At 45.9% G+C, this 27,759-nt stretch overlaps 1 protein-coding gene across 4 annotated transcripts in view; it reads left to right on the top strand.

Moving 5' to 3' along the window:
* Nucleotides 1–27,759, top strand: part of LOC109897537 (low-density lipoprotein receptor-related protein 8) — a 263,445-nt gene that overhangs the window by 1,020 nt on the left and 234,666 nt on the right. For all 4 annotated transcript variants that reach the window (XM_031833689.1, XM_031833692.1, XM_031833688.1 and 1 more), the window contains exon 2: nt 183–308. In XM_031833689.1, coding sequence (XP_031689549.1) covers nt 183–308 — 126 coding nt within the window. The remainder of the gene's footprint in view (nt 1–182; nt 309–27,759) is intronic.

Raw genomic sequence — 27,759 nt, 5'->3', positions numbered from 1 at the left:
CTAGCAATTTCATATCAACGTTTCCTACCAGCGATAGAACAGTTGTGCGCGTTGCGCGTGGGCGTTTTGGGATGAATTGGTGACATGTCCCTGGCGCACAACCTATATTTTGTAACAAAACCTAAACATATATACATTGTTTTACTGTTTTATTTACGGGTTTAACTTGTTCTTATCTGCAGGAACTCATACTGATACGAATTGCGAAACGGGTCAGTTTCAATGCAAGAACGGAAGGTGCATACCTACCCTCTGGAGATGTGACGAGGACGATGACTGCTCTGACAACAGCGATGAAGAAAACTGTCGTAAGTAGCCTAACACCTGCCTAACACATGTCCATGAGCAGATACTATACTGTAGCACATATGTGATCCCCATTGTATTGTGGAGGCGCCTGGGGGCATCAATATGCATTGCACATAGGGTCACCAGAGCAGGTGTTGGGAGTTTTTACAATGTAATGTGGATATGGAGTTCATATTGCCACCGCTGAGTGGATGGGAACTTGACTATTATTTTCATAGTAAAATGATTGTATGAGCACATTGAAAAGAAGGGTCTGGAAACAGATACCATTGTAGATATCAATAATTTACTTAATTGGTACTTGAATTGATTAAGTCATTTCATAATGAACACAATTTGAAGAGTCAGCCAGCAAATGATCAATGAAGAATTTGCCACGCAAACTAATTGGATGAACAGTTAAGTTAATGTTGCCAATTCATTTTTGTCTCCACGTGTCATAGCCAATAGCAGCACTGCACGTGCACACCTGCTTGTTGTCCTAGGCATAGCGTGGCATTTGCAAGCTTGTCTAACATTGACTGGCTACAGATTATAATGATTGGCGACAACACTCGTTGGGAAAGTTCTTTTAAACGAGCGGTGCTAGTGTCACAACACTGCAACAGATCTATAAACACAGCCTTTGTCCTGATGGAAGTGAGTTGATGCTGTTGTTATTTGAAGGTAATGCCCTCAGTTACAGCAAAAAAAAGCCTACTGTGCCACACACAGGTCAATGACAGAGATGCTGGTCCCCACAACCAGCATCTCAAACATGACCCCACTCTCCCTCTCGTTCCCCAACTTTAAACCTGCCAGCCAGACTGGGAAGAGACTCTTTCCCCATCTGCTCTCCCTCTATCTAGTCATTCCTCTACATATAAGCTACTTAGCTTCTCTCTATATTTCAACCTGTCCCTCTCGCTCTCTCTTTCTGTCTCCCACCCTCTCCTCCTCTCTACTCCTCGGGACTTGTACCCCCTAGCCAACGAGAGCTGGGTGGCATTTCATGGTGCTGCCTTCCAGGTCTCCTGTGCTATGCCTGGTGCTTTAAAAGGCCAGGGTCTTTCGAAGGCATGCATGGCAGACAACCTGGGAAGAGAGGAGCGGAGAGTGCCAGCGCCATGCCAAGCCAAGGAGGCTGTGCCCGCTTGTCTTACCCCCACAAAGGGCATCAGCTGACAGGTTGGAGATAAATCCGATGGCACGGCTGGTTGCCAAAGCGATACCCTCTGGCGGTGCGCCAAGCTCTCCAGCAGATGCCAGTGCTGCTTGCAGTGGCTCCCCAAGCCCCACATCGCCAGCTAAAAACACAACACAGGAGCGGGGGAGACGGGAGAGAGGAGGAGAGGAGCAGAGGGGAGAATAAAGGAGATGAGAACAGAGGAGAGGACATGGGTAGAGGAGAGGGGAGGGTTGGAGAGAAGGGCAAAGTAATTCATACTGGTAAACAAAACATGATGTGCCAGAACAGCAGTGGCCCCTGACATTTTGTCTCGCCCCATAACAATCTGTGCTCTACAACCAGCGCACCACCTCTGGGCTCGCTGCCTTAAGCCTGGTCACAACACTGCCAAGACGCTAACTTAGCCCAGTAACCTGACCCGGCAGCCCTGCACCTATCTCAGGCAGCACACCTCTCCCCCTCTCTCCTGTGCCACTGCCAATATGATCCGTCTCTGTCTCTGTCTCAGTCTCAGTGCCAGGCCTCTGTCCCTCTCCACAGGGATTACCCACAAGCCTTCTCCGGTATTAGAATAAGTCCTGCTAGATTGGGTGTATTTTGTGCGTGTCTCTCCTCATCCCTCCCTCCTCTCCTGCATGTCTCTCTTCCTCCTAGTGTCTTTCACACCAGCCTCAGAGGGGATTCCGCTCCTGTTGCCCCGAGAGACAGAGAGGGGAGGGAGGCCACACCCCTCCTCATCAGGTGTGTGTGTGTGTGTAGACACACAGACATAGAGAGACACATAAAACAGAAAAATATTCTAACTTATTTCAGTGCAATACAATTCATTTTGGGGGGGGAATATCAACCCTTGGTATTTAGTTGAATTGGAATTTTAAAACACTTTCCTAAACAAGGCCGCTCTGGATGATATTGGATGACGCCAGTTAAGAAAGGGTTTTATTTATCCTCCTGGTGTGAAACAGATGCCCCCCCCCTCCTTTATGGACGTGATTATTGCAGTGTCAAAGCAGTGTTGTTTTGCTCACCCCCCCCCCCCCCCCCACACACACTGCCTGTCTGGCCCAGTCTCAGCCCCTGCTCCGGTCTCAGTCGCACAGGAACACAACACAATAGTTCTACACAACAGCACTGAGTGTGTCTGAGACAGAGACACTCTATTGTAGCCAGGGAAGAGCTGTCCACGGATTAGACATTAACGCACATTTCACGCCTCTCGCTGTGTGTAAAGCTCGACCCAGGCAAATGAACATGCACGCGGTAATGCCAGGAGAAATGCCAAACATCACATCGTACCCTGGTCTCCAACATGCACGGAAACATCCTGCAGAGTTACCCTCCTGTAGGTTTTCGCTCCAACCCCAGTTGTAAACTAACCTGATTCAACTCATCAGCCAGCTAATTATTAGAATCAGGATGCGTTAGATTAGGGTCGGAGGGAAAACCTACAGGGCGGTAGCTCTCCAGGAACAGGGTTGGAGAGCCCTGCTTTACGACAACAGCCCATTTTGGGGTCATACTTTAAAGGCAACACATCAGGTCAGAGGGCAGGGTCTTAATCAATTCACCCTGACCCTGTAGGGATCCTGTGCTCACCACTCAGATAGATGAAACCTACCCAACCATTTTAAAAGGCTGGTACGCTTTGCATGCTTTAGAGCTCTTCAGTACAGAGAAGAGTAGAGGGATGCACGGAGGCTGCACGTCTCACACCCACGCCAGCTCTAGGTCAGAGCTGACACGAGTCCTCTTTGTAGCTGGCAGTAAAAACATGCCAGTAGAAATGTGTGTGTGTGTGTGTTGAAAAGACTGGTGTCGTATGAGTCAGCCCTGGCATTTAGCCCGCTCGCACACAAGTACACGCACACACGTGCTGACACAAGTGCACGCGCATGCACGCGCACGTCCGTCTGTCTAGAAGAAAACAATCTGGGTTTTATGTGGTAGGAGGGAGAGGGGGTGTACAGGAATGCTACCCCCCCCCCCCCCCCTCCCCTCCCCCCCAGCAGCAGGTGCGACAGAGTAGACTCCAGATTGTGCTGGGACACACACTGCGGCAGGATAGCTGGAGACACCTGATTGTGACAGACGGGCTGGATACCTCACAGTCACACGCGGAGGCGGGTAGAACAGGAGCCATGTCCAGCTACAGTAAAGCAGCACCGGAATGTCAAGCTGAGCTACCTTGTTTCCTGCATGTCTACCTGTTTGTGTGCAGTCACAGCATCAACCCCCGTTGCACTAATATCCCTGGTCCTGTCATTATTGAGGAGAGGATGCTTTCCTCTCGGTATCCCAAACCATATTTTAGCAGAACTGACCCCCCCCCCGAGTGTCATGATGTTGGCTGGATAGGGTACAGATTTGACTAGGCATAAACAGGCCACAGAGATGCGAAAGTCAGAAAGAATAGCTGTCTTCAATAGTATCATGTTCTACTACAGTGCCAATACCTTCCTTTTGCGAATGGGTTTGGGTGTTGTAGTAGTGTTAGTGAATTATAGTAGAGTTCAGTTGTAGCCTTAGGGTAGAGGTCTTCACGGGTATTACCCTGGACCCGACAGGGCTGGGTCTGAAATTCTGTCATTGTCCCAAGGATCTGATTTGATTGTCACGGGTCTCGAGTATTAGTAATTATAACTGATTTGCCGGTAAGGACCCGTACAGATCCGAATGCGACTGCTGCAGTGTAGAGAGAAAGAGAGAAAATGGTCTCTTATGCCGCTGCGCAGGATTTTCACGACAGTGGCGCGTGTAGCTTGTTGTTGACGACCCAATCACAAGACATCAAAGCGGCAATAGCCTCTGGCTCTGTGTGTGCCTTGGCAAGCACGTTAGGAAATCAAGGAAGAATTCAAAGTTAAATGAGAAGGATAGGCTACAACGACCAATAGCCAACAGGTAGGCTGCTACTTTATACTCTGAATGGAGCTGTTGTTGTAATTGCGCAGCTAGGATGGGGGAAAGCGCAGCCTATATAGCCTGAATTAGCCTACTCAGCGAGCTTCACTTCTCGGGTTTGATGCAGTCAAAACAGGTGCTATGTAATCAGATGGGAAGATACTTAACCTAGCTTTGGCAGCTACATGTTAGTAACTAGTGCGTGTCGGCTTGGTTGCTGCTGTCCCTCTCTCCCGCCTTCCCTTTGCCTGCTACTCAGCCCCCCCCACGCACACACGCGCGCTGTACGGCCCCTCCCCCCACCGACTTGAGCTCCTCGGTTCTTGTATGCCTCAGCTAGCTTCCGCAATAATAGCTTCAGTTTATAAAGTAGCAGAAAAATTGGGTCTGGACCCGACCGGGTCTATATGGGACCGGGTCTGGACCCGACCGAGTCTATATGGGACCGGGTCTGGTTGTACTCTCTCTCCCTCACTGCTGCTGTTGAGTGTGGGACTGTTAGAATAATGGCCTTGTATTGACACAGTGTGTATTGTAATTCGGACGGAATTTAAGAGAGGCTATGGGATCTACAGACCCTGTGTGTTTGTGTTTATGTGTGTGTGTGTGTGTGTGTGTGTGTGTGTGTGTGTGTGTGTGTGTGTGTGTGTGTAGTTCACACTGTCCATTTGCATAGTTATAATCCAATTAGTGTGTGTCTCAGTGGGTGAGCGCTTGAGAGGCGAGTGTGTGTCTCGCTCGGTGTGTGTGAGAGAGAGAGAGGGGGAGCGAGCAAGTGGGCCGTCTGTGTGTCTGCCTGAGGATAGAGAAGATCATTACTCTCTCTGTGCTTTTCACCATCTCAAATATTATGGAAAAAGGAAAACCGATTCAGGGAGCTGTGAAGCCTCTAGCTCTCTCTATATCTCTGTCGCATTCTCCATGAGGACACATTCATCATCAACAGGATGCTTTCTCTCTTTTTCTCTCTCTCTCTCTCTCTCTCTCTCTCTCTCTCTCTCTCTCTCTCTCTCTCTCTCTCCACTCCCTCCCTCCTTATCTACACTCACTCCTTTCACTGATTTCACCCCTCTATCCTCTCTCCCCCTCCCCACTTCTCTTCCTCCCTCCCTCTCTCTCTCCCCCCTCTCTCCACTGTACCACTCCCTCCTCTAATCCTCCTTTCTGCTCCCTCAATCCCTCCTCCCTCACCCTTTCCTCTATCCTCTCCTCCTTCCCTACCACCCTCCCTCTCTCCCTCCTTCCTCTCCACTGTACCACTCCCTCCTCTAATCCTCCTTTCTGCTCCCTCAATCCCTCCTCCCTTTCCTCTATCCTCTCCTCCTTCCCTACCACCCTCCCTCTGTCCCGTCACCCCAATCGGCCCCTATGGATTGCACGTGAGTGCTTGGGTCTCTAGCCTACCATTGATTTGCCAGTGGGCTGCTCTGTGGCTGTGGAGGTTGTGGTGATTTATAGGGCTGTGGGTCTGTGCTGGGGGGAGAATATTTCACAGGCCTTTATGGGCTGTCTGCGTACTAATGAGAATGGTCCCTGCCACATGAGGGAAACCTGGGTCATACTGGCAGTGGCACAGCAAAGCAATATGTATGGAGGGAGCGAGGGGAAGGGGAGAGAGGGGGGAAGGGGAGAGAGGGGGGAAGGGGAGAGAGGGGAGGGGGAAGGGGAGAGAGAGAGGGGAAGGGGAGAGAGAGAGGGGAAGGAGAGAGAGAGAGGGGAGAGAGAGAGAGGGGAAGGGGAGAGAGAGAGAGGGGAAGGGGAGAGAGAGAGAGGGGAGGGGAAGGGGAGAGGGGAAGGGGAGAGAGAGGGGAAGGGGAGAGAGAGAGAGGGGAAGGGGAGAGAGAGAGAGGGGAGGGGAAGGGGGGAAGGGGAGAGGGGAAGGGGAGAGAGAGGGGAAGGGGAGAGGGGGGAAGGGGAGAGGGGGAAGGGGAGAGAGAGGGGAGAAAAAGGGGAAGGGGAGAGAGAGGGAGATAGAGAGAGGAGAAACAGAGGTGAGACAAACAAAGTGAGAGCGAGTGCGACGGAGAAGAAGAGAGGGGAAATGAGGATAGAGAGATACACACACACACACGTACAGTACATACATACATACATACATACAGATAGAGGAGCAGATGTGAATAACACAGGCAGAGCCTGGAGCACGGTAGACTGGTAGACTGGTGTCACAGGCAGAGCCTGGAGCACGGTAGACTGGTAGACTGGTAGACTGGTGTCACAGGCAGAGCCTGGAGCACGGTAGACTGGTAGACTGGTAGACTGGTGTCACAGGCAGAGCCTGGAGCACGGTAGACTGGTAGACTGGTGTCACAGGCAGAGCCTGGAGCACGGTAGACTGGTAGACTGGTAGACTGGTGTCACAGGCAGAGCCTGGAGCACGGTAGACTGGTAGACTGGTAGACTGGTGTCACAGGCAGAGCCTGGAGCACGGAAGACTGGTAGACTGGTGTCACAGGCAGAGCCTGGAGCACGGTAGACTGGTAGACTGGTGTCACAGGCAGAGCCTGGAGCACGGTAGACTGGTAGACTGGTGTCACAGGCAGAGCCTGGAGCACGGTAGACTGGTAGACTGGTGTCACAGGCAGAGCCTGGAGCACGGTAGACTGGTGTCACAGGCAGAGCCTGGAGCACGGTAGACTGGTAGACTGGTGTCACAGGCAGAGCCTGGAGCACGGTAGACTGGTAGACTGGTGTCACAGGCAGAGCCTGGAGCACGGTAGACTGGTAGACTGGTGTCACAGGCAGAGCCTGGAGCACGGTAGACTGGTAGACTGGTATCACAGGCAGAGCCTGGAGCACGGTAGAGGCGTTAATATAAATGTTTGTCTTTTGGGCCTGCCAATCAGGCTGCTCTTTCCACCAGTAGACACATGGTTGACCTGGCCAACCGGCCACATGCTACTGACATGGAGAGGAGAGGCAGTCTCCTCTAGTGTAGAGTTTCCCAAACTCTGTCCTGGGGGGCTCCCCCTGGGTGCATGTTTTGGTTTTTGCCCTAGCACTACAAAATTTGGGCAAAAAAACCAAATGTCCACCCATGCTACCCAGTTCAGGAAACCCCGACTAGTGTTTACCTGCAAGGGTCAATGTGAACCACCTTTTATCAACTTGCGTCAGCGTTATCTTAGGCTTTGAGGTAACAATGACGGACAGCAGCATTGTATTGGACAGTAGTGGGGCCCTCATAAAAACCTCTCTCTCTCTCGCTCTCTCTAAACTTCTCTCTCTCGCTCTAGCTCTCTCTCTCGCTCTCTCCCCCCAAAGCCCAATGAGAGAAGGGTGCAACCAGGGGAATTTGTGGTTTCTTGTTTTTGTTGTTTCTTTTCTTTCCTCTGATTACCTTGTTTACCGCCAAGCCGGATTTCCCTCTCTGCCGTGGCCCGATATTACACCTCGTCGCCACTCTACTGCCTGCGCAAACTGACATATTGTTCAAAGTCAAACTCCCGGCACAGAAATCCTGTTTCCTCTTCCTCTCTCCGTCTTGTTCTCTCTGTTGTTTTGTTTCCATTTGATCTCCCCCAGCGCCTGACAGGGTATCATCGCCTAATCCCCTACACAGATTAGGGTATATCTTAATGTGACTCAGGTTTATTTACATCCCCTGTTTATAATCCTGTTTTTCATGACCAGTTCTCACTCTGTAGTCAGAGAGCGAGGGGAGCGCTGCGATGCGGACCAACATGCGCTCCGCGAAAGAACGTTCATGAATTAAACATAGGCACCTCTAAAGGTATTAAATCTATCTGCTAGACGTAATACCTAGCTTTCTGTTCAGTGACAGAGCTACAGAGCACAGGGGCCCTGTCTCTGCCGCATGTCATTGTCAACATCACAGGGTTCGTTCTTAAAAGTTTGTGTTGGAAGTCAGAAAGCAGGTTATTTTGCTGGCCTTGTCCCCCCCCCCCCCTCTCCCTGTGTATTCTGAGTTAGTTTCAGGGCCATAGGGCCATGACTAGCCATTCAATCGCCCTAGCCTAGACCCTGAAGAAGATGTCTGCTTTAATGCTTCACATTCTCCCTTGAGGGAATCCGACGCGAATGTCTTGCTATGGCTTAGGAGTGGGAAATCAGAGTTTGCTAAAAGTAGGATTTAGGAGTTGAGGTGAGGTCCCTGGAACTGTGCTGTCCTTGTTGCCACGAGGGTGTATGTGTGTGCGTGTGTGTGTGTGTGTGTCATTTTGGGAGAGAGGGGTGAAATGTGATTTTCCAGGCCGGTCCTTGCCGAGGGACAGCAAAGGCTTTGATGGTTTGGTATCTCTGCACTAAGATCTCCGCTCAGCGCAGAGCCAACACTAGCGTCACACAGCCACAGCCTCATAATTAACCACACACACACTCACAAGCGTGTATCCTCCTCTGAAGATTCTGTACCCTTTGAGAGTGGATGAAATCCTATTGAGTCTCTCTCTTTTTTCTTCCCCCCCTTCCTCCCTGCCTACCTCATCTCTCTTACCTCTAGCGAACTCCGTAGTGGATAAGGCTGTTTGCGTTGATGACAATTACACCGCTCGTACATATCTCCTCTATAAACCCGTAGCAGGGTTCTCACTAAGCTCCCAGAGCGACTCTTTACCTTGAGGGGATTTTGCTTGTCATGCGTTGCAGTGAGAGCGACGACGAGGCGGCCTAGATGCCCCGCCCCGGTTCTCTTTGATGGTTTGCAGCGCTCGGGGCCCCGGTATTCGAGACATTGCGTAGCGTCATCGGCAGCCCTGTCGACTGTGCTGATCCGAGCTGAGCTGATATCTTAACACGCTGTAACAAGCTCTCGGGGCTCTTTATCATAGAGGGGGGGGGGGCTGGCTGGCTAACGGAGAAAAGGGGTTGAGGGAAAGAGTGATTTGAGGGGTGAAGATGGAGAGATGAAGAGCCACAGAAGATATTCAAGCCTTGGGAGAAAATCAGGCAGGCCCAAGAAGATGTTGATTTCTCGTAGGTACACATCTATAGGGGAGGAGGACTGTGTATACACCCCTGCCTCCCCCCACCCTGCTCCCCCATCCTCAGCCCCACTGATCTCTCCTCAAGCTCTCCCTCTCTCTCCTTTTCATCCACTGCTTCATGGGGTCTGTTTTCAATGTGTTTACCCCATCAGAGTCTCCCCCCCTGGCCTCTCTCTATTCAGACCTCCTGCCCATGTGTCAGTGGGAGCTGACACTCAATATACTCCGCTCTACACCACTATTACTGAGAGGCCCATGTTCCTCCGCCTTACACACACTTACTGAGATTCACAGATAATGGTGTGTGTGTGTGTGTGTAGTGCATGCTTATCCGTGTCTGATGGCCGCTCTGTTTATGCCCTGTTGTTGTCGATAATGTTTGTTTTCTTTGGAGCGCCGTCCCTGAACTGCATTAAGATTTTATAAGCTGTTTGACGATGCGCTTTAACATCCCACTCACCCTTAAGAAGTACCTCTCTGAGGCCAGCTGTGCCGGCCGTGCTCGACCGAGACCTTTACATATCATTACGCCGGCTTCAATGCAGCAGAACACCAGAAAGTCTGCTCTCTCTCTCTCTCCCTCTCTCCGTGTCCCTCTCCAGTTATCAAGTCTGTAGGTGAGTACGACGACCCGACCGCCTGGCAAATTCATACATCCACAGCACAATTGGTCACCTTGGTCTATTTTAAATGATATCTGTGTCGACTGTTTGATGTTGCACCCGGCCAGTTAGTTTCTCAGGCAGATTGCTGTGTTTCGGTTGTTGAAACTTCAGTAGTGTGTCATATTAGGAGCAGTTCTGTTTGGTTCTGTCCGGTCTTTGTAGCTCTGCCACAGACATCAGCGCTTACCATGCTCAACCTCCACTTCCTTCTCTTTCCCCCCTCCTCCTGGGACACCGCGGGTGGACTGTTCTGTGTAGTTGCTCCTGTCCGTCCCGGGTCCTGTCTGAGCGCAGGTGCTGCTTTCTGCTTTGCTGCCCATGAATGCATGTCAGCTGTAAAAGGTGCCTGCCTACCCACTGCACACAGGTGCACTCGTGGCCACTCATGTCCTGAATCACACAACTTTATTTAGAACCAATCCATTTCATCCCAAGACCCCAGGGATGGGTAGTCGGTGGGGGTGGGGGTAACTGACCTCATTGGAACACATTGGTCACTGTCTGATCTTGACACACTCAGACAGACATTCATGCGTGGCACACACACACACACACGCACCCACTTATACATGCAAATATGTACGTACCTATGCACACACGGTACAGTACAGATGCACACAGTCACATGCACACACACTATGCATACAAGCCTACCCAAGCATGCATGTATGCAGGTTGATACAGCAGCTGTTGTTGACCGTAAAGAAAAGGTCTGTTATTGGCTTTAAACCAAGATGGCCTGGTCTGGGATGGAACATCTGATGCGGTCATTAAAGATTTTGCGGTTTAAGTCTGTTCATTATCTAGGATTAGTCTGCGACAGGGCTGGTAGATAGAGAAGGAAGGGAGGAGAGAGAGAGAAGGAAGGAGAGAGAGAGAGAACGAGAGAGTCATTTAGGGGCAGCTTTAGTTTTTTTCCCCATAAGCCGCCTCTCTTTGCTCTTCCCTTTGGTTTTCATTCTCTTGACTGAGAGGGAGAGAGAGGAGTTAAGGGTGAAATGCAGTACGATGCAATCAAACATGATATGTAATTCGCTACCCCTCTCTCTTGCCCACTTAGTGTTCAAAGTCACATTGTTATATTTTTTACTGATTTGACATTTAAGTAGTGTTTTCATGTATGTGGGTATTGAAACAGCTGTGGCTGACTGCTTCTGCTCTTCAAGGTGAGGGAACATGAGAACTGATGCGCATCAAGAAATAACTGCGATAAACGCACTGCAAAACCATTTCCAATCGATACATTCGCCAGGAAGAGGTGGGTTTTAACGTATCTAGTGAGATAAGTAGGAAAACCTGCTAAATCGGCAGTGTATCAAATATTTCTTCTCCCCACTGTATGTGCCATGTAAAAAAAGCTAACGTTTGAGTTCCTTGCTCAGAACATGAGAACATATGACAGTTGGTGGTTCCTTTTAACGCGAGACTTCACTATTCCAAGGTAAGAGGTTTTAGGTTGTAGTTAATATAGTATTTATAGTACTATTTCTCTCTGTACCATTTGTATTTCATATACCTTTGACTATTGGATGTTCTTATAGGCACTATGGTATTGCCAGTGTAACAGTATAGCTTCCGTCCCCCTCCTCGCCCCTACCTGGGCTCGAACCAGGAACACATCGACAACAGCCACCCTCGAAGCAGCGTTACCCATCGCTCCACAAAAGCCGCGGCCCATGCAGAGCAAGGGGAACAACTACTCCAAGTCTCAGAGCGAGTGACGTTTGAAACGCTATTAGCACGCACCCCGCTAACTAGCCATTTCACATCGGTTACACACGAAAGTGTTGTTTGAATTAATGCTTACGAGCCTACTGCTGCCTACCATCGCTCAGTCAGACTGCTCTATCAAATCATAGACTTAATTATAACATAACACACAGAGATACGAGCCTTTGGTCATTAATATGGTTGAATCTAGAAACTATCATCTCTAAAACATAACATTTGTTATTTCAGTTATTTCAGTGAAATAAGTAAATATTCTTGTTACATTGCACAACCTTCAATGTTATTTCATAGTTACGTAAAATTCTGGCAAATTAGTCGGCCCAAACTGTTGCATATACCCTGACTCTGCGTGCAATGAACGCAAGAGAAGTGACACAATTTCACCTGGTTAATACTGCCTGCTATCCTGGATTTCCTTTAGCTAAATATGCAGGTTTAAAAATATATACTTCTATGTATTGATTTTAAGAAAGGCATTGGTGTTTATGGTTAGGCACAGTCGTCCAACGATTGTGCTTTTATCGCAAATGCGCTTTTGTTAAATCATCCCCCAGCTTTGCATCAATTATATATAACGCAGGACACGCTAGATACACTAGTAATATCATCAACCATGTGTAGTTATAACTAGTGATTATGATTTATTGATTGTTTTTTATAAGATAAGTTTAATGCTAGCTAGCAATTTACCTTGGCTTCTACTGCATTCGTGTAACCGCAGGCTCCTCGTGAGGCAGGTGGTTAGAGCGTTGGACTAGTTAACTGTAAGGTTGCAAGATTGGATCCCCGAGCTGACAAGGTGAAAATCGGTCATTCTGCCCCTGAACAAGGCAGTTAACTCACCGTTCCTAGGCCGTCATTGAAAATAAGAATGTGTTCTTAACAGATTTGCCCAGTTAAAAAGTTAAATAAAGGTATAAAAAAAAAAATACCGATTTCCGATTGTTATGAAAACTTGAAATCGGCCCTAATTAATCGGCCATTCCGATTAATCGGCCGACCTCTAACTTTTGTACCTGTTTACTAAAGCATCTTCACAAGGTCCTTTGCTGTTGTTCTGGGAATGATTTGCACTTTTCGCACCAAAGTACGCTCATCTCTAGGAGACAGAACGCATCTCCTTTCTGAGCGGTATTGACCGACTGCGTGGTCCCATGGTGTTTATACTTACATACTGTTGTTTGTACAGACTTGTGGAGGTCTACAATTTTATTTCTGAGGTCTTGGCTGATTTATTTTGATTTTCCAATGATGTCAAGCAAAGAAGCACTGAGTTTGAAGGTAGGCCTTGAAATACATCCACAGGTACACCTCCAATTGACTCAGAAGCTTCTAAAGCCATTACATAATTTTATGGAATTTTACAAGCTATTTAAAGGCACAGTCAACTTAGTGTATGTGAACTTCTGACCTCAGCTGTATGTACACTGAGTGTACAAAACATTAAAAACACCTAGACTGACCAGGTCCCATTGATTTCACTTGTTAAATCCACTTCAATCAGTGTAAATGACGAGGTGGAGAAAGGATAAAGAAGGATTTTGAGACAATTGATGGTATCCATTTGTGCATGTTTGCCATTGAGGAACACAACCCAGCCAAGCCGCACTGCTTCTTGACACAGTGCCCACTTAACCCGGAAGGCAGCCGCAACCAATGTGTCGGAGGAAACACCGTGTCAATGTGCACTGCGCCCAGCCCACCACAGGAGTCGCTAGTGTGCAATGGGACAAGGACATCCCTGCCATCCAAACCCTCCCCTAACCCGGACAATGCTGGGCCAATTGTGCACCACCCCATGAGTCTCCCGGTCACAGACGGCTGCGACAGAGCCTGGACTCGAACCCAGAATCTTTAGTTGTACAGCTAGCACTGCGATGCAATGCCTTAGACCACTGCGCCACTTGGGAGGCCCGAATTGAAGCTATTCTAAGAGCAAATTGTGTTTGTGTTTGTACACATGTAGAGCATATACACGTGTGTATGAGAAGAAAGAGCTTGTGGGCGGAAGGTTATTGTATACCTGCCAAAGGGATTCTGATATTACCATATTCCGTGGAACTGCACAGCTACTATCTCGTACAGGTATATAGTGGGAAGAGTGGAATGTTCTTTATAGCCATTATTAATGACCAAACAAGTAAAAGCACACCCTAAACAGTCCATTTAACCCATTTGGCTCCACAAAACTGATGTCGTTGCGGAACCCGGTGTCATAAATCTACAGATTTTAGGGACATTTTCAGTAATTGTAATTTTATTGGCCATCTGCCTTTTTGTTCTCTGAGAAATGGACTGTGTTAATTAATGAGAAAATAAGAAGGGGAAGAGAGGGGACGAGAGGGGAAGATATAAAGAAAGAGGTAGAGAGACAGGAAACGAGGTAAGGAGAAAGAGATCCCTCTTTTAATTAAGATTCCTCACAGTTTGCCTGGTTAATTATTTTCACTTCTGCTTCGTCAGGAACTCATCCATATTTAATATTGCACAATATCATCCTGTCAGGAGCCCCAGAATCAAATTTCCCACTATTCAATTTGTCAGGTGCCAAGAAACTGACATCTTTCTTCCTTCCTAGGTGTAGGATCTGAATTTGACCCATTTCTCACAGCAGTAAAATAATCCTGCAGTTACAAGAAATCTGAATTATTGTGTAGATTATAATTAATAGGCATTTATGTAGGGGTTGATACATGTTTAGTTAGGGCAAATCAAATCTGAACTTTTAAAGTGGAAATTACAAACATTAGAAGCCTTTTAAACCCTTAACAAGTTTGCATTTCCTGCCATGCAGGAAGTTTCTTGCAACAACAAGGTGATTCAATTAAGGTGTGTGTGTGTTCATAAAGCTTCAAAGAGATTGCATCGCTAATCAAGAGCCTCTCGCACCTGCTGCTAACAAAACAGGAAAACATGGAGAGGGAGAGGGAGAGAGAGGGAGGGAGGGCGAAAGAGAGAGAGAGAGAGAGGGCGAGAGAGAGAGGGCGAGAGAGAGAGAGAGTACCTCAGATAAAACAGCCAAGAAGAGGAAGATGAAACATACGCTGTTCCCTTCATCTCCCAGCGAGTGTACATCAGGGGTGGCGGAGCTTCACTAAGCTGAGGAATGTAACGTTAATATAAGTGAATGAGTTTAATGACCCACCTCAACGAAGCCTATTTTTCTGCTCCGCTCGTCAGAATAGAGAGTTAGAAATACTGCTGAATTACAGAACAGATTGATTGGCTTTGGCGCTCTATCATATTTCCCTTCCTTCATCAAAGAATAGAGAGAACAGGATAGAGGCGAGGACGGGACAGACACAATGATTTGGCTAATCAGAAAACCCACTTGTGGAGTCAGTCACAGTCAACCAACATTAAGTTCAATAACATGTTAAATTCCCATTGAGCTTTTCACTGCTGAAGCACTCAGAGGTACCTCAGTTACCACTGTAATATGTCTGTTTCGAGTGGATTCTGTTGACCTTCATCCAGTTCAACACATAGTCCCATTACACGTGCAGGTAGGTCTGTAAGTGTATATAAAATGCTAACGTGGCTAATTGATACTAATGAACGTTAGACTCATACTTACCCATAGTTGTTCAGAGTAATTTAGTATGTTGCTGTTCGTGGGTAGGTTGTGATGGCAATCTGTACAGTCAGTGCTTTTTAATCAATCAATGCTTTACTTCCTTGTGTCCCGGATGGTAGACACAGGATGTGGGGTATGAGTGTGTGTGTGTGTGTGTGTGTGTGTGTGTGTGTGCGTTAAATGTTGTGTTTGCTCTCATGTTTCACGTAATTCCCCCTAAAAATATTAGGAAATTAGGAAAACATACAGTACCAATCAAAAGTCTGGACACCTACTCATTCCAGGGTTTTTCTTTATTTGTGTGCGTGTGTGTGTGTGTGTGTGTGTGTGTGTGTGTGTGTGTGTGTGTATAGTGCCTTCAGAATGTATTCACACTTTTTGAACATTTTGTTGTGTTATAGGCTGCATTTTTTGTAACTAGCCTACACACAATAGCCCATAATGTCAAAGTGGGGAAAAAATAAGCATTTTTACAAATGTATTAAAAATACAAATCTGAAATGTCTTGAGTCAATAAGTATTCAACCCCTTTGTTATGTCAAGCCAAAATAATTTCAGAAGAAAAAATGTGCTTAACAAGTCACATAATAAGTTGCATGGACTCAATGTGATTTTTGAATGGTGGCTGCATCATGTTTTGGGAATGCTTGTAATTGTTAAGGACTGGGAAGTTTTTCAGGATAAAAAATAAATGGAATGGAGCTAAGCACAGGCAAGATCATTGAGGAAAAGCTGGTTCAGTCTGCTTTCCACCAGACACTGAGAGTTAGACAGTTCATATATTGAAGTTATGGATTTTAACATTGTCACATCTAGAGGTCGACCGATTAATCGGAACGGACGATTAATTCGGGCCGATTTCAAGTTTTTATAAAAGTCGGTAATCGGCATTTTTGGACACCGATCATGGCAGATTACATTGCACTCCACGAGGAGACTGCGTGGCAGGCTGACTACCTGTTATGCAAGTGTAGCAAGGAGCCAAGGTAAGATGCTAGCTAGCATTAAACTATTTAATAAAAAACGATCAATCTTAACATAATCACTAGTTAATTTATCATTGCATCACAGCCTACTTCGCCAAATGGGTGATATATGCAACAGTTTGGGCCGCCTGGCTCGTTGCGAACAAATGTTTTTTTTTGTTGTTGTTTTTTTTACCCCTTTTTCGTGGTATCCAATTGTTTTAGTAGCTACTATCTTGTCTCATCGTTACAACTCCGTACGGGCTCGGGAGAGACGAAGGTTCAAAGTCATGCGTCCTCCGATACACAAGCCAACCAAGCTGCACTGCTTCTTAACACAGCGCCATCCAACCCGGAAGCCAGCCGCACCAATGTGTCGGAGGAAACAACGTGCACCCGGCAAAATGTTATCGCGCAATGCGCCCAGCCACAGGAGTCGCTGGTGCGCGATGAGACAAGGATTTCCCTCCCGGCCAAACCCTCCCTAACCCGGGCAACGCTAGGCCAATTGTGTGTCGCCCCACGATTAATCGGTTGGCCTGGGCGCAAACCCAGAGTCTCTGCAGTACTGTGCCCTTAACCATTGCGCCACCCGGGAGGCACCGTTGCGAACTATCTACATTGCGCTGTTTATGACTTCAAGCCTATCAACTCCCGAGATTAGGCTGGCAATACTAAAGTACCTATTAGAACATCCAATAGTCAAAGGTATATGAAATACAAATGGTATAGAGAGAAATAGTCCTATAATAACTACAACCTAAAACTTATTACCTGGGAATATTGAAGACTCATGTTAAAAGGAACCACCAGCTTTCATATGTCCTCATGCTCTGAGCAATGAACTTAAACGTTAGCTTTTTTACATGGCACATATTGCACTTTTACTTTCTTCTCCAACACTTTGTTTTTGTATTATTTAAACCAAATTGAACATGTTTCATTATTTATTTGAGATTAAATTGATTTTATTGATGTATTATATTAAGTTAAAATAAAGTGTTCATTGTTCATTCAGATATACTTCTGTGTATTGATTTTAAGAAATGCATGGATGTTTATGGTTAGGTACAGTTGTACAACCATTGTGCTTTTTTCGCAAATGCTCCTTTGTTAAATCATCCCCCGTTTGGCGAAGTTGGCTGTCTTTGTTAGGAAGAAATAGTCTTCACGGTTCGCAACGAGTCATGTTAGCAGGCAATATTAAGTTTATGGTTAGGTACACATTGGAGCAATGACAGTCCTTTTTCGCGAATATGCACCACATCGATTATATGCAACGCAGGACACGCTAGATAAACTAGTAATTTCATCAACCATGTGTAGTTAACTAGTGATTATGATTGATTGATTATTTTTGATAAGATAAGTTTTAATGCTAGCTCGCAACTTACCTTGGCTTCTTACTGCATTCGCGTAACAGGCAGTCTCCTCATGGAGTGCAATGTAATCAGGTGGTTAGAGCATTGGACTAGTTAACTGTAAGGTAGATTGAATCCCCGAGCTGACAAGGTAAATATCTGTCATTCTGCCTCTAAACAAGGCAGTTAACCCACCGTTCCTAGGCCTTCATTGAAAATAAGAATGTGTTCTGAACTGACTTTCCTAGGTAAATAAAGGATAAATAAAGGTGTAAAAAACTATTTAAATAAACGGCTAAATACAGATTTCCGATTGTTATGAAAACTTGAAATCGGCCCTAATTAATCAGCCATTACGATTAATCGGTTGACCTCCAGTGTCTACCAGTGTCTTCCACTAGACCCCGGCTGGTACTGAGCTAATGTCTGTTTTAGAGACCACATACAGACTGTGGATAGGGGTCAGTGACTCCCTTTCTGTAATAACATGACATATTAGACTGCCACACAGTGCTTAATCGGCATGTACTGAGTGTGAAATGCTGTTGTGACCTTTAGAACCAAACTCTATTGTCTTGTGCCAGCGCTGGGCGATATGACCAAAATATCATATCATAATATATATATTTGTAAAAACATTTTTGACGGTATTTTAAGGTATTTTATGTTTTTGAATAATAAAAGTTTTAAATGTGCTTTGAGTAGTGCATGACTCTAGGGTGGCAACACATCAAAATCACTTATAATGTAAGGGGCTATTTTATACTCTTCAATCCAACTTCAAACAAAAATTATTTTCAGCATTTTCATATCAAATCAAATCAAATCAAATTTATTTATATAGCCCTTCGTACATCAGCTGATATCTCAAAGTGCTGTACAGAAACCCAGCCTAAAACCCCAAACAGCAAGCAATGCAGGTGTAGAAGCACGGTGGCTAGGAAAAACTCCCTAGAAAGGCCAATACCTAGGAAGAAACCTAGAGAGGAACCAGGCTATGTGGGGTGGCCAGTCCTCTTCTGGCTGTGCCGGGTGGAGATTATAACAGAACATGGCCAAGATGTTCAATGTTCATAAATGACCAGCATGGTCGAATAATAATAAGGCGAAACAGTTGAAACTAGAGCAGCAGCACAGTCAGGTGGAAGTTGAAACTGGAGCAGCAGCATGGCCAGGTAGACTGGAGACAGCAAGGAGTCATCATGTCAGGTAGTCCTGGGGCATGGTCCTAGGGCTCAGGTCAGTTGAAACTGGAACAGCAGCATGGCCAGGTGGACTGGGGACAGCAAGGAGTCATCATGTCAGGTAGTCCTGGGGCATGGTCCTAGGGCTCAGGTCCTCCGAGAGAGAGAAAGAAAGAGAGAAGGAGAGAATTAGAGAACGCACACTTAGATTCACACAGGACACCGAATAGGACAGGAGAAGTACTCCAGATATAACAAACTGACCCCAGCCCCCCGACACAAACTACTGCAGCATAAATACTGGAGGCTGAGACAGGAGGGGTCAGGAGACACTGTGGCCCCATCCGAGGACACCCCCGGACAGGGCCAAACAGGAAGGATATAACCCCACCCACTTTGCCAAAGCACAGCCCCCACACCACTAGAGGGATATCTTCAACCACCAACTTACCATCCTGAGACAAGGCTGAGTATAGCCCACAAAGATCTCCGCCACGGCACAACCCAAGGGGGGGGGGCGCCAACCCAGACAGGATGACCACAACAGTGAATCAACCCACTCAGGTGACGCACCCCCTCCAGGGACGGCATGAGAGAGCCCCAGCAAGCCAGTGACTCAGCCCCTGTAATAGGGTTAGAGGCAGAGAATCCCAGTGGAAAGAGGGGAACCGGCCAGGCAGAGAGAGCAAGGGCGGTTCGTTGCTCCAGAGCCTTTCCGTTCACCTTCCCACTCCTGGGCCAGACTACACTCAATCATATGACCCACTGAAGAGATGAGTCTTCAGTAAAGACTTAAAGGTTGAGACCGAGTTTGCGTCTCTGACATGGGTAGGCAGACCGTTCCATAAAAATGGAGCTCTATAGGAGAAAGCCCTGCCTCCAGCTGTTTGCTTAGAAATTCTAGGGACAATTAGGAGGCCTGCGTCTTGTGACCGTAGCGTACGTATAGGTATGTACGGCAGGACCAAATCAGAGAGATAGGTAGGAGCAAGCCCATGTAATGCTTTGTAGGTTAGCAGTAAAACCTTGAAATCAGCCCTTGCTTTGACAGGAAGCCAGTGTAGAGAGGCTAGCACTGGAGTAATATGATCACATTTTTTGGTTCTAGTCAGGATTCTAGCAGCCGTATTTAGCACTAACTGAAGTTTATTTAGTGCTTTATCCGGGTAGCCGGAAAATAGAGCATTGCAGTAGTCTAACCTAGAAGTGACAAAAGCATGGATTAATTTTTCTGCATCATTTTTGGACAGAAAGTTCCTGATTTTTGCAATGTTACGTAGATGGAAAAAAGCTGTCCTCGAAATGGTCTTGATATGTTCTTCAAAAGAGAGATCAGGGTCCAGAGTAACGCCGAGGTCCTTCACAGTTTTATTTGAGACGACTGTACAACCATTAAGATTAATTGTCAGATTCAACAGAAGATCTCTTTGTTTCTTGGGACCTAGAACAAGCATCTCTGTTTTGTCCGAGTTTAATAGTAGAAAGTTTGCAGCCATCCACTTCCTTATGTCTGAAACACATGCTTCTAGCGAGGGCAATTTTGGGGCTTCACCATGTTTCATTGAAATGTACAGCTGTGTGTCATCCGCATAGCAGTGAAAGTTTACATTATGTTTTCGAATAACATCCCCAAGAGGTAAAATATATAGTGAAAACAAAAGTGGTCCTAAAACGGAACCTTGAGGAACACCGAAATTTACAGTTGATTTGTCAGAGGACAAACCATTCACAGAGACAAACTGATATCTTTCCGACAGATAAGATCTAAACCAGGCCAGAACATGTCCGTGTAGACCAATTTGGGTTTCCAATCTCTCCAAAAGAATGTGGTGATCGATGGTATCAAAAGCAGCACTAAGGTCTAGGAGCACGTTTCTGCATTTCTGTGATGAAAGAAATAAAAGCTGAAATAAATCATTCTCTCTACTATTATTCTGACATTTCACATTCTTAAAATAAAGTGGTGATCCTAACTGACCTAAGACAGGGGATTTTTACTAGGATTAAATGTCAGGAATTGTGAAAAACTTAGCTTAAATATATTTGGCTAAGGTCTATGTAAACCTACGAATTCAACTGTATCTGACCATGCAGACTGCAGAGTGAACGGCAAGAAAGTGCTTGTGACTCCTTGGTCGAGCAACTGCTTTCTCCTTGAGTGACAGGGGGAAGGGCTTGGTGTGGGAAGCGACATGCAGCAGGAGGAGATGGAAAAAGACGACTCTAGCAAAGAGAGTAAACCATAAAAACGGACATTACACACTCTGGAGTTGCGTATCACATTTAACAAACAAAACACTGAAATGCTGTTATTGAAGGTAAAGTAAAAACCCAAACCGGTGCGTGCATCAATACCGGTATATAGTAAAATACAGTATACCGCCCAGCCCTAATTCGTGCCTGGGCTTGCCTCTGTGCGCTGTTCTTACTGTGTGTGCAGGTTTGAATGCATAGTCACATGACCTAGTCTATGTGTTTGTGTGTATGATGAAGGGTGTCTGGCCTGGTCTTTGTTATGTCTGGCTGCAGTGTGTGTGTGTGTGTTTTAATGAGTGTGTCTGCATGCAGACATGGCCGTTAGATGTTAGATGTTATGGTTCTCATTGGGCCTTTTTAAAACCTATGACCCTGTCGTCAGTAATGTAAGAGCCCAGTCAGTCCACTACCTAACACTAGTGGCCAATAGAGCACTAATGGCCTAAAGTAGTCATCGATCACAGCCAGGCAATACCTTGTTATGAGCGAGGGAGGGAGGGGGGTTAAAATGAGAGGGGGAGAGGAAGAAGGAAAAAGGTGTGAGATGGTAGACAATCAAGTGTGAGAGCGAGAAGGCTAGAGAGAGAAGGTGACAAAGCGAGAGAGACATCTAAAATGTGCTATGGTACGCTATGGTATAAATATCAGAGTCCTTTCCAGTCGTCCTTTCATAATGTATAATGGTGGTCTGGTCTAGTCACTGATCCGCTGGTCCTGGGGGTTGGCTGCGCTCCCTCTCGTTCCCTCTTCCCCATAATGAGTCTCCTCGGCTGGGCTAATGATGTGTGTTCAGCCCTGACCTGCTTCTCCCAGACTGGCCAGTTTGTGTGGTCAGCGTGGTAGCCAGGGGCAGTCACACCTCCCTGGGCGTGCTTGTTATCCTCTGCCCCCCGGCAAACTCCAGGGCACTGCCACCCACCTGGACAGGTTAGATAATGAACTGGTGTGCCTGAGGGATGTGTGTGTTTGAGGGTTTTAAATATGCGTGACTATTTGGAAAGAATTTGAGCTAAAACAAAAAAATCACAATTTTTCTTTCTCTATAAAACATTGAGTCTATTGTGGATATGGAGCTAAATTACCAGGATTCCCTTTGCAGGTGAGAGCACCTTAACATAGCACCAATTATAGTGTAATTTATTGCATTTAATCAATCACTACTTGAGTTAAAGTTTACTGAGAAAAGATGCCGGTCGAAGAACATAATCAGTTCTCCTCAAATAAACCCAACTAACCAAGGAAAAAGAATAATGAGAAAATTATCAGATTTCATTTTGCAGCATAGCTGCAGGTCTCCTGTGTTTTGTGTGTGTGTGTGTGTGTGTGTGTGTGTGTGTGTGTGTGTGTGTGTGTGTTTCAAAGCGGATAGATTAAACTAGCTGTTCTGTCATAGCTGCAGGTCTCCTGTGTGTGTGTGTGTGTGTGTGTGTTTCAAAGCGGATATATTAAACTAGCTGTTCTGTCATTCTCATGGCTGTTTCTGTACAGAGTAAAAGGTACACTTTAGCTACCTCAGGCAGGCCAACAAGCAGTCAGTAAGTCGGTCAGTCTGCATGTAACTTTGTCAATCAGGCAAGCAGAAAGACATGCAGGCAATCAGGGATGGAAGGGAGGGAGGTGGATACAGCACGTAGGAGCTTGGCAGTACTACAGAGGAAGGTGACGTAACCCAAGTAGAAGGTGCAGGTGTGAGCCAGGGGTGACTGTTGTTTAAAGTGTTTTCACTGGTTAAAGCTAAGCTATTTTAAAGGTAGGACAGGATAGAGAGCACAGTGAGCGGTATAGTGTTAGGGGGCACTTACTGTATGATGCTAGGCTGGCTGCATACACCCACACACACACACGTGTGTGTGTGTGTGTGTGTGTGTGTGTGTGTGTGTGTGTGTGTGTGTGTGCGCGCAAGACTGTGCGCGTGTGTGTGTTTGGCTTGCGACGGATCCAACGGATCAATTTCCTGTCTTTTTGTTCAGCAGGGACTTGGGATGCATGGCCCCTGGTGACCCAGATACACTTCTATTTCTTTCTCCCCTCTGCTGCTCTGCTCATCATTAAAACACCCTGCATAACATCACAGAGAGAGATAAATAATGAGGAAGGGAGGGAGGGAGAGACGGCGGGAGAGACAAGTGTGAAAGACAGAGGTAACGACGGAGAAGAGAAAGAGGGAAATGGGGAAGTAAGTAAACGAAAGAAGAGTGACATGACATTGAAAGACAATATATAAATGGGACATAGAGGGATGCAGAGAAGGGGAGAAAGAGAGAGATATCAGGTGAGAGTGAGAGTGAGAATAAGAGAGATAAAGAGGCATAAGAGAAACCCTTTAGTCTGAACAACCATTACATAATGTCCCGTAATTGGTTACAAGCATTTGCATTTGTAGACTGAAATTATGCTGTAGGACAGAGAAGACCTGGGTTCAACTCGTATTTGTGTTCTCTCAAATACTAGCAGCGTTTGACTGAGCCTGTCTGGAGTGCCAGGTGGCGGGGTTTGCTCTATTGTGACTTTTCCATTGTTACCATTGGTTCCAGGTAAACTAAATCAAGTGCAGCTTAATGATTCTAAGAAAACAAATACTATTTGAACCCTGGCCTGGTAGCCTATGGGCAATTCGATGGTAACGGAATTAGACTTTGACTCGTTTTTTTTCACTTTAAAATGTGTGCCAACAAAAACCATTGATTTCAAAGTTCAACAAACCACACATCTACACGATATATATAAAAGTATGTGGACACCCCTTAAAATTTGTGGATTTGGCTATTTCAGCCATACCCGTTGCTGACAGGGGTATAAAGTCGAGCACAGAGCCATGCAATCTCCATATACAAACATTGGTAGTAGAATGGCTTACTGAAGAGCTCAGTGACTTTCAACGTGGCACCGTCATAGGATGCCTTTCTAACAAGTCACTTTGTCAAATTTCTGCCCTGCTGGAGCTGCCCCAGTCAACTGTATGTGCTGTTATTGTGAAGTGGAAACGTCTAGGAGAAACAGCGGCTCAGCTGCGAAGTGGTAGGCCGCGCAAGCCCACAAAACAGGACCGCCAAGTGCTGAAGTGCTTAGAGCATAAATATTGTCTCTCCTCTGTTGCGACACTCACTACCACTAATGCCAAGTGTTGGCTGGAGTGGTGTAAAGCTTGCAGCCATTGAACGCTGGAAAAATGGAAACGCGTTCTCTGGAGTGATGAATCACGCTTCACCATCTGACCGTCCGATGGATGAATCTGGGTTTTTCGGATGCCAGGAGAACACTACCTGCCTGAATGCATAGTGCCAACTGTAAAGTTTGGTGGAGAAGGAATAATGGTCTGGGGCTGTATTTCATGGTTCGGGCTAGGCACCTTAGTTCCAGTGAAGGGAAATCTTAACTCTACACCATAAAATGCCATTCTGTGCTTCAAACTTTGTGGCAACAGTTTGGGGAAGGCCCTTCGCTATTTCATCATGACAATTAATCAATCAAATGTATTTATAAAGCCCTTTTTTACATCACCCCAAACAGTAAGCAATGCAGGTGTAGAAGCACGGTGGCTAGGAAAAACTTGAGACATTGTGGCCCTGTCCTACGATACCCCCGGACAGGGCCAACTAGGCAGGATATAACCCCACCTACTTTGCCCCAAAGCACAGCCCCCACACCACTAGAGGGATATCTTCAAACCACAAACTTACTACAATGAGACAAGGCTGAGTATAGGCCACAAAGATCTCCCCCACGACACAAACCAGAGGAGGGTGCCAAACCTGGACAGGAATATTAAGTCAGTGACTCAACCCACTCAAGTGACGCACCCCTCCTAGGGATGGGATAGAAGAGCACCAGTAAGCCAGTGACTCAGCCCCCGTAATAGGGTTAGAGGCAGAGAATCCCGGTGGAGAGAGGGGAACCGGCCAGGCAGAGACAGCAAGGACGGTTTGTCTCTCCAGTGCCTTTCCGTTCACCTTCACACCCCTGGGCCAGACTACACTCAATCATAGGACCTACTGAAGAGATGAGTCTTCAATAAAGACTTAAAGGTTGAGACAGAGTCTGCGTCTCTCGCATGGATAGGCAGACCATTCCATAAAAATTTAGCTCTATAGGAGAAAGCCCTGCCTCCAGCTGTTTGCTTAGAAATTTTAGGGACAATAAGAAGGTCTGCGTCTTGTGACCATAGCGTACGTGTAGGTATGTACGGCAGGACCAAATGGGAGTGATAGGTAGGAGCAAGCCCATGTAATGCTTGGTATGTTAGCAGTAAAACCTTGAAATCAGCCCTTGTGTCAGCCAGTGTAGAGAGGCTAGCACTGGAGTAATATGATATTTTTGGGTGGTTCTACTCAAGATTCTAGCAGCCGTGTTTAGCACTAACTGAAGTTTATATAGTGCTTTATCCAGGTAGCCGGAATGTAGAGCATTGCAGTAGTCTAATCTAGAAGTGACAAAAGCATGGATGAACTTTTCTGTATCATTTTTGGACTTTCGGATTTTACGAAGATGGAAAGAAGCTGTCCTTGAAACAGTCTTGATATGTTCGTCAAAAGAGAGATCAGGGTCCCGAGTAACGTCGAGGTCCTTCACAGTTTTATTTGAGACGACTGTACAACCATCAAGATTAATTGTCAGATCCAATAGAAGATCTCTTTGTTTCTTGGGACCTAGAACAAGCATCTCTGTTTTGTTCCAGTTTAAAAGTAAAACATTTACCGCCATCAACTTCCTTATGTTTTTCATCCACTTCCTTATGGTCTCCATAGTGGCACAGCGGTCTAAGGTACTGCATCTCATTGCAAGAGAGGTCACTACTAGAGGTCGACCGATTTATGATTTTTCAACGCTGACACCGATACCGATTATTGGAGGCCCAAAAAAGCCTATACCGATTAATCGGACGATTTTTTAAAACATTTGTAATAATGACAATTACAACAATACTGAATTAACACTTATTTGAACTTAATATAAAACATCAATAAAATCAATTTTGCCTCAAATAAATAATGAAACATGTTCAATTTGGTTTAAATAATGCAAAAACAAAGTGTGGGAGAAGACAGTAATATGTGCCATGTAAAAAAGCTAACGTTTAAGTTCATTGCTCAGAACATGAGAACATATGAAAGTTGGTGGTTCCTTTTAACATGAGACTTTAATATTCCAAGGTAAGAGGTTTTAGGTTGTAGTTAATATAGTATTTATAGGACTATTTCTCTCTATACCATTTGTATTTCATATACCTTTGACTATTGGATGTTCTTATAGGCACTATAGTATTGCCAGTGTAACAGTATAGCTTCCGTCCCCCCCTCGCCCCTACCTGGGCTCGAACCAGGAACACATCGACAACAGCCACACTCCTTGCAGCGCAAGGGGAATAACTACCGGTACTGCAAATCTAAAAGCGAGTGACGTTTGAAACAGTATTAGCACACACCCAGCTAACTAGCTAGCCATTTCACATTGGTTACACCAGCCATTAGGCTGATAGGCTTGAAGGCATAAACAGCGCTGTGCTTGTGAAGAGCTGCTGGCAAAACGCACGGAGGTGCTGTTTGAATGAATGATTATGGGCCTGCTGCTGCTCAGTCAGACTGCTCTACCAAATCAGACTTAATTATAACAGAATAACACACAGAAATACGAGCCTTTGGTCATTAATATGATCAAATCCAGAAACTATCATTTCGAAAACAAAACGTTTATTATTTCAGTGAAATACGGAACCGTTCTGTATTTTATCTAACGGGTGGCATCCCTAAGTCTAAATATTCTTGTTACATTGCACAACCTTCAGTACATGTCATAATTACGTAAAATTCTGGCAAATAGGTTCGCAATTAGCCAGACAGCCAAAACTGTTGCATATACCCTGACTCTGCGTGCAATGAACGCAAGAGAAATTGCACAATTTCACCTGGTTAATATTGCCTGCTAAACTGGATCAGTAGTTATAACTAGTGATTATGATTGCTTGTTTTTTATAAGATAAGTTTAATGCTAGCTAGCAATTTACCTTGGCTTCTACTGCATTTGCGTAACAGGCAGGCTACTCGTGGAGTGCAATGGTTAGAGCGTTGGACTAGTTAACTGTGCGGTTGCAAGATTGGATCCCCTGAGCTGACAAGGTGAAAATCTGTCGTTCTCCCCCCGAACAAGGCAGTTAACCCACAGTCCCTAGTCATTGAAAATAAGAATGTGTTCTTAACATTTGTTATTATTTTTTTAAATAATCGGAAATCGGCGCCCAAAAATACTGATTTCCGATTGTTATGAAAACTCTAAATCGGCCCCAATTAATCGGCCATTCCGATGAATCGGTCGACCTCTAGTCACTACAGTCCCTGGTTTGAATCCAGGCTGAAGCACATCCGGCTGTGATTGGGAGTCCCTTAGGGCGGCGCACAATTGGCCCAGCGTCATCCGGGGTAGGCCGTCATTGTAAATAAGAATTTGTTCTTAACTGACTTGCCTAAAAAAAAAAAAAATGTCTGAAACACAGGCTTCCAGGGAGGGCAATTTTGGTTCTTCTCCATGTTTCATTGAAATGTGCAGCTGTGTATTTTCCACATAGGAGTGATATTTAACATTATGTTTCAGAATGACATCACCAAGATGTCAAAGCAAAACCGATGTCAAAGCTGACGTGTATACAGTTGAAGTCGGAAGTTTACATACACCGTAGCCAAATACATTTAAACAAAGTTTTTC

Source organism: Oncorhynchus kisutch, linkage group LG10 (genome assembly GCF_002021735.2).
Source record: "Oncorhynchus kisutch isolate 150728-3 linkage group LG10, Okis_V2, whole genome shotgun sequence".
NCBI lineage: Eukaryota > Metazoa > Chordata > Actinopteri > Salmoniformes > Salmonidae > Oncorhynchus > Oncorhynchus kisutch.
The sequence above is the reverse complement of the archived record's forward strand: the minus strand, read 5'-3'. Positions and strand labels throughout refer to the sequence as shown.